Raw genomic sequence first — 12,064 nt, forward strand, 5'->3', positions numbered from 1 at the left:
AAGATTACCTCAGTTATCCATTTAATAGAAATAAAGAAACTACTGTAGCTCATCTTGTTTCAAAAATAGTTTAATGATTTGAGTTTGATATTCACAACAGAACTTTGTTTTGAATGTGTATATATTACACCACATGTAGTAGATCATCTTTTATTTTAAAGTCTCGCGCTGGAAATAGATAAGACATTCAGCAGAAGCTGCTTCCATGGACTTTATGCCTTCATGCCTGTCTGGCCAAAGATTTTCCCAGGTGTGTGTATTTCTCTCTATACTTAGGATTTTCCTGGAGGTTTACTGCACACATCAGCAGCATGCCATTGGAGGTTTACCAACACACTGCTGGCTTGAAGGGATTGTTTTATTATTCTGATTTCTTGAACTCTGCTTCTTAATTCCTCAGCATAAAGTTTAAAGAACCTTCCAAAGTAAGCCAAAACGTATGAATACATATGCCACTAAACCTCTGCACGTATTTTCAATGGGTTCCAATCCATATTGTTTGCCAGGCATGCAGTACTGTCAGAAAGTTGGTGTACATTTTAGCAGTCGAGGGTCTTGTGAGAAGGTAGCATGAGATATCCTTTTGGCAGAAACATACAAATAATTAATGATTCATTCAAACAAGACAAGACTGCTTTGAAATTGGATATTAAATGTGTTGTTCTAGATACAGCAACAAATCAATTTGTCCAACAATGTCTTGTCAGTTTTTGTGAGCCCAATCAGCACAGCGTTCTTAACAGAATAGAAACGGCACTGTGCTCGCCTAGCATTGTCGGTAAATCAAAGAAAGAAGCCTTTGTCAAACATGTCAAGTAGTTTAGTCTTCAGACAATATCAGGTCGCCGCCAAGCAGCCACTCTGTCTGGTCTGGGGAAGAACTGTGAATTTACTGGAATAAAACAATTTAATCGCATCTCAGCTCTTCTCGGACCTGTAAGGAATGTTGTCCTACTGGGAACATAAGACGTGCAAATGGATCATGGTGTCCTCGACTGGGTCAACTGGTTTACTGATGGCATTCCAGCAGCAGGTGTAACTGGCTCTGCTGAGAAGAAGCAGAAAGCAAATACAATAACCAATCAGTGCAATCGCTTTAAACTAAGTCATCTTCCTGTAACTCCTGGAAGCTATTGTGCATGAATGAGTCACAAGGGCTTGTGTCTCAGCTGGTCACGTCTCCCTCTTATCTTAATCCACAGTGCAGACCGTCTGTGTGAATAAACAAAACAGAAAGCTCACTTTGTCACAGATTATTTCTTTCATATTAGAAGCCACTTGTCTTTATTTACTGTGCATTGATTAAAAACAGAATGCAAAGGAGCACAGGCAGCCATTTTTCTTTGATGATTGGCCAGCAGAGCTAGAACAATACCACAACTAAAGTTGTGGTATTGTAACAGCACAGTGAAGAGGTCCTCTATTCACTAAAAGCCCAACGCACATAGATGGCAATGCACAAACTTAAAATGGTCACCAGCTATACCAGTCAAACGATATTTCCAATGTAAACAGAGCTGGACTGGCGACACGAGACTTTATGAAGATAAAGGATGCCCACAATTGTAAAGAACACCCCAGTAGAAAAGAAAACAATAAAAAGTGTAGTGTACATCATCATAGCAGTAGCATACAGTAATGTCCATTCCCTGTATTTGCAGGTTTGTTTTCAATTCATATACCTGCCTGTTTGTTTGTTTTTTTTATTAAAGGTGAGATACAGTACAAAGATCAATTTCATAAAAGGTCTGTCCTTTTCATGTGTCCTGCTTTACTTTGACTGGTCAGCTAATTTCCTGGTTTCCTGGGCCTGGGTGTAGCTCACAGAAGCATGCAGCCTTTCATTGATTTGTTCTTTTTGACCTGCATCGCTGCTGCCGTGGCTACGTTAAACACTTCCCGCACGCCATCCTTTGTTTTAGCAGAGCACTCCAAGTAGTAGAAAGCATTGATCCTGGTGGCCATGCTCATTCCATCTTCTGTCTTCACCGGCTCCTGCAGGACAAGATCAGAGCTGTTTGGAAACTACAGATACCATTAAAAAAACAATGGCCTCAAAACTTTTAAATTACATTTTTAAAAGTAATTTTAACTTTAATAATTTGGGTCCATAAAAATTCAAGCTACTGCTTTCGGAAATTTTGTTTTATTCTTTTTCCTTCCCCAAACAAAAACAGGAAATAATTTATGTTTCAACCTCTGATTGTAAACCTATTTTTTCAGCCCAATATTAACAATTTTGAGACCAAAAAAAAATTAATAATATTTAAGCATGTGGCTTGAATTAATTATTTTTACAACATTTACAGTTTTGAACATTTGAGCCAATCATCAAATGTTCTAATTTTGCGAGAGAAAACAATAGCTGAAAGGAAAAGCTGGGGCAGATGAAAATCCAGGAAATCTAATTGTGTACGTCAATCAATTTTATTATGAAACCCAGAACAGCAATATGTTCACTGCTGTCTGATGATTTAAAAGCTGTTTTAGGAAATCACACAAAGTCTAAAAGTCTTTCAACTTTAATGTCATGGAGAGTTTTAGTCCTTCAGTTAAACAGCTTTTTATTCTGTAGATATTAACAACTTAAATACCTGCATCTAACCGACAGGGCACCTCATACCTGCTTCATCTTGGCCAGGTCTCTGCGTGTGTTTTCATCGTTCCGCAGATCTTTCTTATTCCCTACAAGGATGATTGGAACGTTGGGACAGAAGTGTTTCACCTCAGGGGTCCACTTTTCAGAAATATTTTCTGTTCCAAAGGAAAGAAATAAAGAAAAGGCTGAAATACTTGAGAAAGCAAATGGAAAGCTATTAAGACAACAAGCAGATCAACAAGCAAGAGTCTAGACTTCAGGTTTGACTGGGGCAAAAAAATTTTTTGCTACAGCAGTTCTGTGTCCTCTAAGGTGTTCAATAAGGAATTATTAAATAGGTATGAATGAGATGAACCTTGTAAGATAGTTTAGTATGTTTGTAGGAAAATGTCTATCACTTGTAGTGTAAACCAACTTGCAAAAACAGCAAGTTTTTACAACATGCAAAAAACATTTTTGCATGTTAAAATATACAGTTGATTAAACTGTTTATATATTAACCTAATAGATAAGACAGAAAATAGAAAGTTACATTATTCTCTTCTCTGAGTTTTTTTAGAACATCTGATAACATAGACAAAATGCTATTAAAACAATAAAAATATATATTAAGATCACAGATCTTCGCTTTTTGTGTAAAATTACCTTTAATAGAAGATTAATTATCTATTTTAACTAGAATCAAATATTTTCAGCTCAAAACACCTTGTTTGCCCTTGTTGGATTCTCCGACAGGAGATATACAAGATATAGCTTGCAAAACCCTTGCAAAAACTGGGTAGTTTTTTTTATGAACATGAAACTAATGTCTTTCTTTTAAGGTGGAAGCCGAAATGTTGACAATGAAGTCACTGAAGTTTGTCTTTCTGTCAATCTGGGATACACCTTTTTTTCCCATCAGTCTGCACAGAAATTTGTGTCTTTTGAAATCTAGAACCCGGAAAGGTTTTTGGATGCAGTAGTTCTGCAAAGAGGCAACGAGCCAATGAAGATGTATGTCTAGATAAACATGGATGCCCAAAATAGGTTTACTGGATGCAGCCTTATGCTTTTCAGAGAGTCTACAGGAATAACACAGCGATAGCCAGAGAGCTAAACCCTGTTAGGAAAAGTGTTTAGATATGGATGGAATACATTGTATGTAGGTCAAAAGCTTTAAGATTTCCTCACCTAAACTATCTGGGCTGTCAATGGAATAGCACATAAGGATGACATCTGTGTCGGGGTAAGAGAGAGGCCTCAACCTGTCGTAGTCCTCTTGACCTGCAGTGTCCCACAACGCCAGCTCCACCTGGAGAACAAAGGCAAACAGTTAAGCCATTTTTTATTTTTATGAAGTTAACATTAATACTGCACAAGCAAACTTGTTGCAATCTCAGCCACAGTTTGATTATTGTGCAACAGCAGCTAAAAGCAGCTTATTAGATAAACAATTAAAAGTCTGCATAAATATGAAAAATTGCATAGGCAATATGAAAACATTTCTGTTGTATGTTGAGACATATGTAATGTCTAAAGGCAACATTCACTGTACTAGTAAATTATGGCTCACAGACCAAGTGCCTCAACTACTTTCCTGCAGCCAGCAGTCGCCTCAGAGGGGCGTTCCACCGGGTGTATGCACCATTCAGACTAGAAACCCTTTAAGAGTTTCTCTTATAATGCTTTTACAATTATTAACAAGATGTACTGCAATCTGTTGAAGCTTGTGTAAATTTTACACATGTAAAATAAAAATAAAAATAAAATGAAACACCATTTCTGTTAGGGCTGGGTGGTATGGCTATGAACAAACCGCTGTCAACAATGACGGGAAAACTCTTATGTAGGTTATAATAATGGAAAATGCCTAGAAGCTTTGTAGCATTGTGAAGGAAGAGCCAAATAATGTCATCACTACTCAACAGGGAACATTTTTCTCCACTGCTCATGTTTACATTGTAACTTGTGTCTGGTTTCTTAATCTAATATAGATTACTTGTTTTGGTAAAATCATTTTTCTATATCACCACAGCTGTCCTGACATGACCATAGTTTTGTTTTTAGTGTCCTGAAAATGCCTTTTAAATTGCTGATTAGCTACATTAGAGAAACTGTGGGATATTTAGGCATCTAATCAGTTAGATTATGTCTCTGTATGGGCACAAACAGCTGCAATTTAGTCTGGGAAAGCTAACACTGTAAGTTTTAATGATGCAATTTTTGGGTAGATTCTGTTGTTCCCACAGAGAGCATAAGAATCAGTCATAAGTCCTAAAATAGAGGTTTGCAGAGGCACGGGGGAGGTGGGCCAACACTGTTGAGACAGCATGAGCAAACAGATCATTATGTTCCCACTGGACAAGGTGTGAGCTTGTCCAGTGAGTAAAAGAAAAAGGGGCAAAACAACTATTTATAGGATCAACCCGGTACTGAATGTGTGAGAGTGAGAATGTTTTCACCTCAGGGGTAAAACGTTCCAATTTAGAGGCTGAACAAAAATGTAATCCAACTGGATTTGTAAGAGATTAACAACTATGTGAAAAGCACAAGTTCTTAGTATCTGTGTTACTGAATTATCTCCCATTAAAAAGACGCCCATTACATATGAATTTGTTCCCAGAATACAACTACTAGCCTCTCCCTTCATCCATAAGCAACCAGGACGAGGACAGGAAGTAAAAGACTTATCGGACAAGAGCAGCAGGAGGGTCCAGAGGGAGGGAGGGGGATTGCCAGGAGACATCCTTGTTCCCTGTCTGAACAGGAAGTCAGGAAATATAGTCATTTCCTGTTTTGCCAAGCGGTGATTCTGCACCAATGGTCGGATTAAGAGAACAAATCCCCTCGACGTAACAGGTCATCTTTTCCTCAAGCAAGACAAAATATAAGGTTTCACAACTCTCCATCTGGAAAGGGACTGAGGCCGGAAAAACAAGCAAATTATGAAACACATTTTGATTTGTACAGGTGCAAATATTAGCACATCCAGGTAATTAGCTCACCTCCCATGTAAATAAACAATGAAGTCATAGAGCAAAATAGAGTACAGTTTGTTAAAATCTCCAAGACCACAAGTAATTAAAAGTAATTACTAATGGAAAACATGGTAAATGCTACACTTAACAACAGAAATAAGCATGTCGCCTGCCAGAAACACCCAAAAGTCACTTGGCTCTCTATAGTAGATTTCTCCATGTCTGTGGGCTGTGGCGGGTTATTTTTATCAGGAACTCATTAGTTGGGGGCAGAGCTGCTTTGAGTGCAAGATAAGCTCAGAAGATATTTATTTCTATGCTTTCATCCACAGTTAGCTTTGGGCCTTAAAATAGCAACACAAACCGACAGGTAACAGTCCAGGTACAGCATAAAGACTCACTCACTGTGAGTGGACTATAGAACATGTTTATTTTACAATACATAGCAGCAATGGCATTCCTCTTGTTGGCAATTGATACATAATGCCCCAAGAAAAACTGCAATCATTTTGGTAACTTAGCTGCAGTTACTTTACAAAGCATTTGTGTCATAATGATTACATGCCTAATTAAAAAAGGAGGTGTAATTATGCCTTGGCTTTTAATGGCAGGTGGCCACTACTTATTGGGAATAGTTTTGTTCCCACAGTCCCACATTTCTGTGAAAAGTGACATTGAAAAACCTCAAGACAAGGGAAAAGTATTTCAGTTGATATGATGTCTCTAATGCTAAAATAAACATAGAACTATTTTGTTTTCCCGTAATGGAAAGGTACTGGGTCTACTCTTGTGAAATTAAGATTGACATAAATTGTCTTCTGTGGTAATGAAATGTAGAATTGGAGAAGTTGTATACGACAGTTATATCCAAAATGTCCGTCATACCAACCTGTTTTCCATCAACTTCGATGTCTGCTATGTAGTTCTCAAACACTGTTGGAACATAGACCTCGGGAAACTGGTCCTTACAGAAAACTATAAGAAGACATGTTTTCCCACAAGCTCCATCTCCCACAATCACCAGCTTCTTCCGAACGCCTGACATTTCTGTTGGAAGAAGAGAAACGAGAGCTTAGAAAAACCTCAAAGTTTTTTTAAAATTTATTTTCTGAACCACAGAACCACATTGTCATCCATTTGTGGCTTCTGTAGAGACTGTGTCTCTGTAAAGATGCTTGCTGTACAGGGCAAAGAAGAAAAACGCCCAAGCTTTGTACGCACAATTGGATTGACTGAATGGCTTTATGTTATTACACAATGGGCCGGGCTATTTGTTGTGTATGTGGTCACAGGCAATTTTTATCTCCAAAAGAAAAATCTCACGTACATAAACAATGAAGGAGACAAAAGATGGGACATTAAAATGTCATCTCACAGTTTTTTTTATTTTGTTTGTTCACCTCTTAAACACTGAAGACTGAGACATGAGTAAAGGAAATGAATGCAAATGCTGGTGTCTATAAAGCTGACTAAACACAACTTTACATTTGATTAGTCCAGCTCTCTACATAGAAACATTTTCTATTAAAAAGAAATAGTAATTCTTTTTATAGTAACTTACTATAAAAAGAATTGAGTCTAAACATGCAAAGACCTCATAGTGTTGTGAAAATGATAAGACGACTACATAGGATAATAAAATTACTGCCATGTGTGCCAGTAATTTTATTATTGGCACACACGGGTTAAAATGAATGTACCTTTATCAAAATTAAAATTTTACATCTTTTATTATAGTGAGTAAATATAATCAAAATGAACTAATAAACGTTCTACAGTTTCACCAGAAAACAGATGTGGTTTTTTTAATGAGCTGGACTCCTGCTGCCAGCTCATATAATCATATACAAATGAATAAGGTCTTAAGTTCACAGATAGAAATGGAAAGAAATACCACCACTGACTAAACAGTGGTGTTTCCTGACATGTTAGGGCATAACTTAGGCTCAATTAAAAGAAACCTTTATAACTAAATATGTTGCTAAATGACATGACATGCAGTAAATGCATCCTGGCTCCATTTCCATATTCAGGTTTGCCTTAGCTGGCACTGTTTGCGTCATTAAAGTGAATGGGTGTTTCCCTTTGTTAACAAGCCTTTACCCTAAAGATCTAATCCTTCATTTTCTAAATCCTGCGGTACCGTTGCAGAGACTTTTACAAACATTTTCTAAATGTTGTTTTACTCAGTTCTAACAGTTTTTCCTCCCGTTGCTTTTGCTACAAAATAAGAGTCCCAGATTTAGAAAACTTTTACGGTTGTGATGCCCATCCACCGTCTTAAACTAAACTAAGAAAACGCTATGCCTTTAAAGAGCATTATTGCTGGTATGTATAGGAAAAGAAAAAAAATATTTATGAAAATGTTCCATAAATGTCCTTAGTCTGTGTCATGTATGCCGCCTGTGAGTAATTCAGCAACTAATGGACAGAAATGATAGTAACACCCTAAGAGGAAGTTTAAGCAGCTACCAGTAATAGCACAAGGTGTGTCATCAAGATCAAACATTTTCATCTTTACTGAACCAGTAAGATGACTGGGTTTTCATCCCTTCCATGTTTATATCAAAGTGTGATTCACTTTTACACCCTGACAGTGTGTAAAGGAGGAAATTAATCTGAGTGGTTTATTTCTGCAGTATTTGCTGGGAGCACTGGGAAAAGGCAAAGGAGCTTGATTTTTTCACAGATTATCTGTCTTATGTTATACTGTAACGACATAGTGATAATTCTAAAGAATATGTAAAATAAATAAATACATATATATATAATTTCTCATGAATAAAGCATATATTTTTTTCATTCAACAGCATATTTAATTAATTATATCTACCAAACAATGTGTGTACTCATCATGAAAGCACTTTTTTTATTTTTCAACTGTGGAACCTTCACGATATGACTTTTTCTTTTTCATCTCACCACATTAAAGGAAATGATATCACCAGGATTTTCTCCCTCATATTTGCTTTTCAAGATCATACCTCTTCATCCCTCATACCTCTCTGATACAGTTACAGCTGATGGCAGCACTCAAAACCTATTTCCCAGGTCCAGTCTTTTTCATTGCAATATTGAGGGAGTTCAGATGTTCTGTAGAAATGTGGTTAAACTCTGTGTAGCTAAAGGACAAAGTGGTTAGAAGTGGTTAGTATAGACTTTGACTTGAAACCTTGAAATTCCAGAAATTGAGGAACAAGCAAAATGTAAAAAAAAAAAAAAAAAAAGTTATATTGCAGTCACATGGTCTGAGAAATCGATACAAGTTCACAAACTCAGACAACTCAAAAGCTGCAGCTGTCTTATCTGGTTAAATCTGATGAGCAGACACAATCAGAAATCTACACTGTTGATTCGTGTATCAAACTGGATGCAGAGGCATCTTAATCAACAGAAGGAAAACACATGACTGATCCTATCTATCTTTTACATTCTATTTATGGATGTCACATACAAACCAGCTCTGCAGTTTTTACTGAGTCACACCTTTTTAGGTACACAACTAGAAGTAGCAACAGGGCAAAAACAAAACAAAAAAATTAAAAGAAGTTTGACATAATTGAACAAATGTTAAAATGATAAGAAAATAAATCTGGAGGCTTTATATTTATAAGGAATTCATATTGCAAAATGGCAAAAGCTGGAATTTCTCTAAAAAACTGATGTAAGCTTATGAGAAACAGATTCTGAGTTGTGATATGGGAAAAGGAGATAATCTCTAGCTCAAAATCTAGAGCACTTAAACTAAATCCAGATCTGAATTATCAATGAATACTGACAGGCAATTCATGATTTAGGAAGCATTTATTAATGTTGCATAAAATAATTATTGCCATGATGTTGTCTTTCTTAAGACTTTGATGAGAAAACCTGTTCAGCCTGTAGCTAAATTTGACAGTGCATGTGAGTTTTCTGTTACTTCACCACACAACATCCAAGAATGAGAATAGTCCGATTTGATTTTATGTAAAAAAAAAAAAAAGAATTATGCTTCCAGCAAAGGATGATGACAAACAATTTTTTTTATTCACGGTGCTTCTCATGTTCAGCTTAATATTTATCATTTTTTTCTGAGCTCCTTTTAACTTTTTTTAATCACACAGTGACAAAAATAGCACAAAAATATTTCCAAGAATACATGTTTCTTTCAAAAAGGGTGCCTGTGGTTTTCTAAAACAAAACACTGAGCTTTTAAAATCATACACCTGAAAGCTGAAACTGCTAAAACATCCGCACAACATTTCAAATGAATGACTCACAACCTGTTCACAATAATGGCTGCTTCCAGTAGCTGGAATTTTAAAAATGCTTCATAGGAAGAGAGCCATGCTTTAAAGCCAATTGAGGGGGCATAATGGGTTGTTCTGCTGGTGGCACCTGGAGCTGGAGCACCGGGCAAAACTGAAAAAACACACAGCATGGCTCCCAGAGAATAGAGCTAATAAAGAGTGCAGCTCCAGAGCAAACAAACGGGAATGACTGGCTGATCATGTGGAATCTTAGAACAGTTTCTGGACCAGGAAACTGCGGTTCATCTGACAAAATACAGCTTCCTGGATCAGACTTTGTGTAACTTTCATTAATTAAAGTGCTTTGCCACATCTTATTAAGATTTTAAGGAAGAAAAAAAAAGACTAGAAACATTTGTTTGAAGGAAAATATCCACCAACTTTGCCCCAAAGCTAAAACTGATGCGTCCCAGCCTCTTATTTTAGTGTGATAGGCAGAAAATAAATAGTACAAGAATAGTAAATCCATTATTACTAAAGTTTAGGTTTTAAACTACCGAATACCTTTTTGGTCAGTAGACAATTATTCAAAACTAAGTTTTTGTCATCAAAATCTCCTGGAAATGACTGCAAAAAATTTTAGTTCGTTGTTCATCAATCGGCCAGAAGTCTACTATTGCTTATGTTATTCTGCCATCGGATCATTCAGCCAGCATGCACATGGATCCTGCAGATGGTTGGTTTTACCAACCAAGTATTTATCGCCCTAGAAAAACACTGAAAATGAAAGTGTTATGGGTGAAAAAGTTTTCCCAGGGAAACAAACGGCTAAAAGTCTCATACTGATTGACTCACTGACATAATCACCTGTCGGATTCACTTTAAAACTCTTTCACGCTCTAAAAAATTGCGCTTAAACGAATCAGCACTTCTTTTTTTTTTAACAAATCTGACCACCACCATCCATTAAATTATTACATATATATTAGAAGGACATGTCACCAGCTTGTACTGTCAGTAAAAGCAATCATTTAACTATCTCACATAAAAATAGAACAAAAAACATGCAAATGAATTAAGCAACACATCTGAAATAGTTACCTATAAACAGCAAGACGCCACGTGTTAAAAAATGATTAGTCCACTTTTCCTCTGTTTTTAGATCGTGATGCACAAAAAGGCAGTCGACGTTTTCTTCCTGTTGCACTGCTGACTAACTTTGCCAGCTGGCTGCTGAGAACCAGAGGAAAAAAGATCCACCCAAGAAGCCAGCGAAGCGCAAAGTTAAACAAACAGACGGAGACTTGGTGTTAGAAATTTCAAAATAAAAGCGCCAGTCTTTGTTGTCTGTATGTTCGAATTCAATCTCATACCAAAAGATGAGTGTTTCATGTTACTTCTTGAAAAGCTTCAGCCTTTTATTGCTTTTCTGACAACTGTCAAAGCGATTCTACAAAATGAACGAATAAAATAAGATTCTGAACTTTTTTCAAACTGAATTATCTGTAGGCAATTTGTGGGAAATTAAAATAAACAAAAATACCTCCAGTTTCTCTAATTTGGCATGTGTATTGTATGCTGCATATTTCAAATGTTATTTCTATAAAATTATTGCATCATTTTGGCCACTAAATCTGTTTTTTAAAAAATGAATAAATAAAATTTGAGCAACTTGAGAATTCGAAGCTCCACTCTGCAAATCTCCTTAGATAGATACTAAGTTAGCTACATTTTTACCTAGCAGACTGACACTTCTTTGTGTCATTTGGCAGTTATGAAACTAAGCACACCAGGTGCCCCAAGTCTCCATTCACAGGCCTCTTGTCTCAATATCCAGGTGTCCTATCTCTTACCAAAATCTCTCTGTACCTGAGAACAGAACCTGTTGACTTCTTGAAACCCAGACCAAAAAACAAACAAAATAAAATGGTTTGCTACAACTCTCTCATGAATATAAAATATTACTTCATATTTAATTTGTATCAGATCTTAGCCATTTACTTGTTTTATTTATGCATTTGATCCTTTCTTTCCTTTTATATGATGCTTAAATTAGTCTATTATTATTACGGCACAATATATTTCTAAGTGTAATTTTGTCTACCTAGGTTCCCTTGTTTTTATTCAATTAATTTGCTCTACCTTCCTAATAGGTAATGTGTCCGTTGCAATTTTTGAGTATCAGAATTTGTTGTACAGTATATGGAGTTTGATTAGCTTCCTAATAACCAAAAAAAAAAAAAAAAAAGTCTCCTCTAATTTATTTTGAAGGCTTGATT

General features: G+C 36.3%; 1 protein-coding gene across 1 annotated transcript; it reads right to left on the bottom strand.

The window, feature by feature from the left end:
* Nucleotides 1–57: 57 nt before the first annotated feature.
* Nucleotides 58–11,003, bottom strand: LOC102233816 (rho-related GTP-binding protein RhoC-like). The gene is made up of 5 exons (XM_023325326.1): nucleotides 10,887–11,003; nucleotides 6,446–6,603; nucleotides 3,770–3,890; nucleotides 2,624–2,754; nucleotides 58–1,995 (listed from the first exon to the last, which is right to left on the bottom strand). The coding sequence occupies exons 2-5, from the start codon at nucleotides 6,599–6,601 to the stop codon at nucleotides 1,822–1,824; spliced, it is 582 nt and encodes a 193-aa protein (XP_023181094.1). The 5' UTR covers nucleotides 6,602–6,603; nucleotides 10,887–11,003; the 3' UTR covers nucleotides 58–1,821.
* Between the last annotated feature and the right edge of the window lie 1,061 nt (nucleotides 11,004–12,064).

The sequence above is a fragment of the Xiphophorus maculatus genome, chromosome 20, assembly GCF_002775205.1.
Source record: "Xiphophorus maculatus strain JP 163 A chromosome 20, X_maculatus-5.0-male, whole genome shotgun sequence".
Lineage (NCBI taxonomy): Eukaryota > Metazoa > Chordata > Actinopteri > Cyprinodontiformes > Poeciliidae > Xiphophorus > Xiphophorus maculatus.

Excerpts from the sequence above, each read along its gene's own strand:
- LOC102233816 (XM_023325326.1), bottom strand. The coding sequence starts at position 6,601 with ATGTCAGGCGTTCGGAAGAAGCTGGTGATTGTGGGAGATGGAGCTTGT. Across the intron at positions 2,755-3,769 it reads TGACAGCCCAGATAGTTTAG|AAAATATTTCTGAAAAGTGG; the intron begins GTGAGGAAATCT and ends CCTTTGGAACAG. Across the intron at positions 1,996-2,623 it reads ACCTGGCCAAGATGAAGCAG|GAGCCGGTGAAGACAGAAGA; the intron begins GTATGAGGTGCC and ends CTTGTCCTGCAG.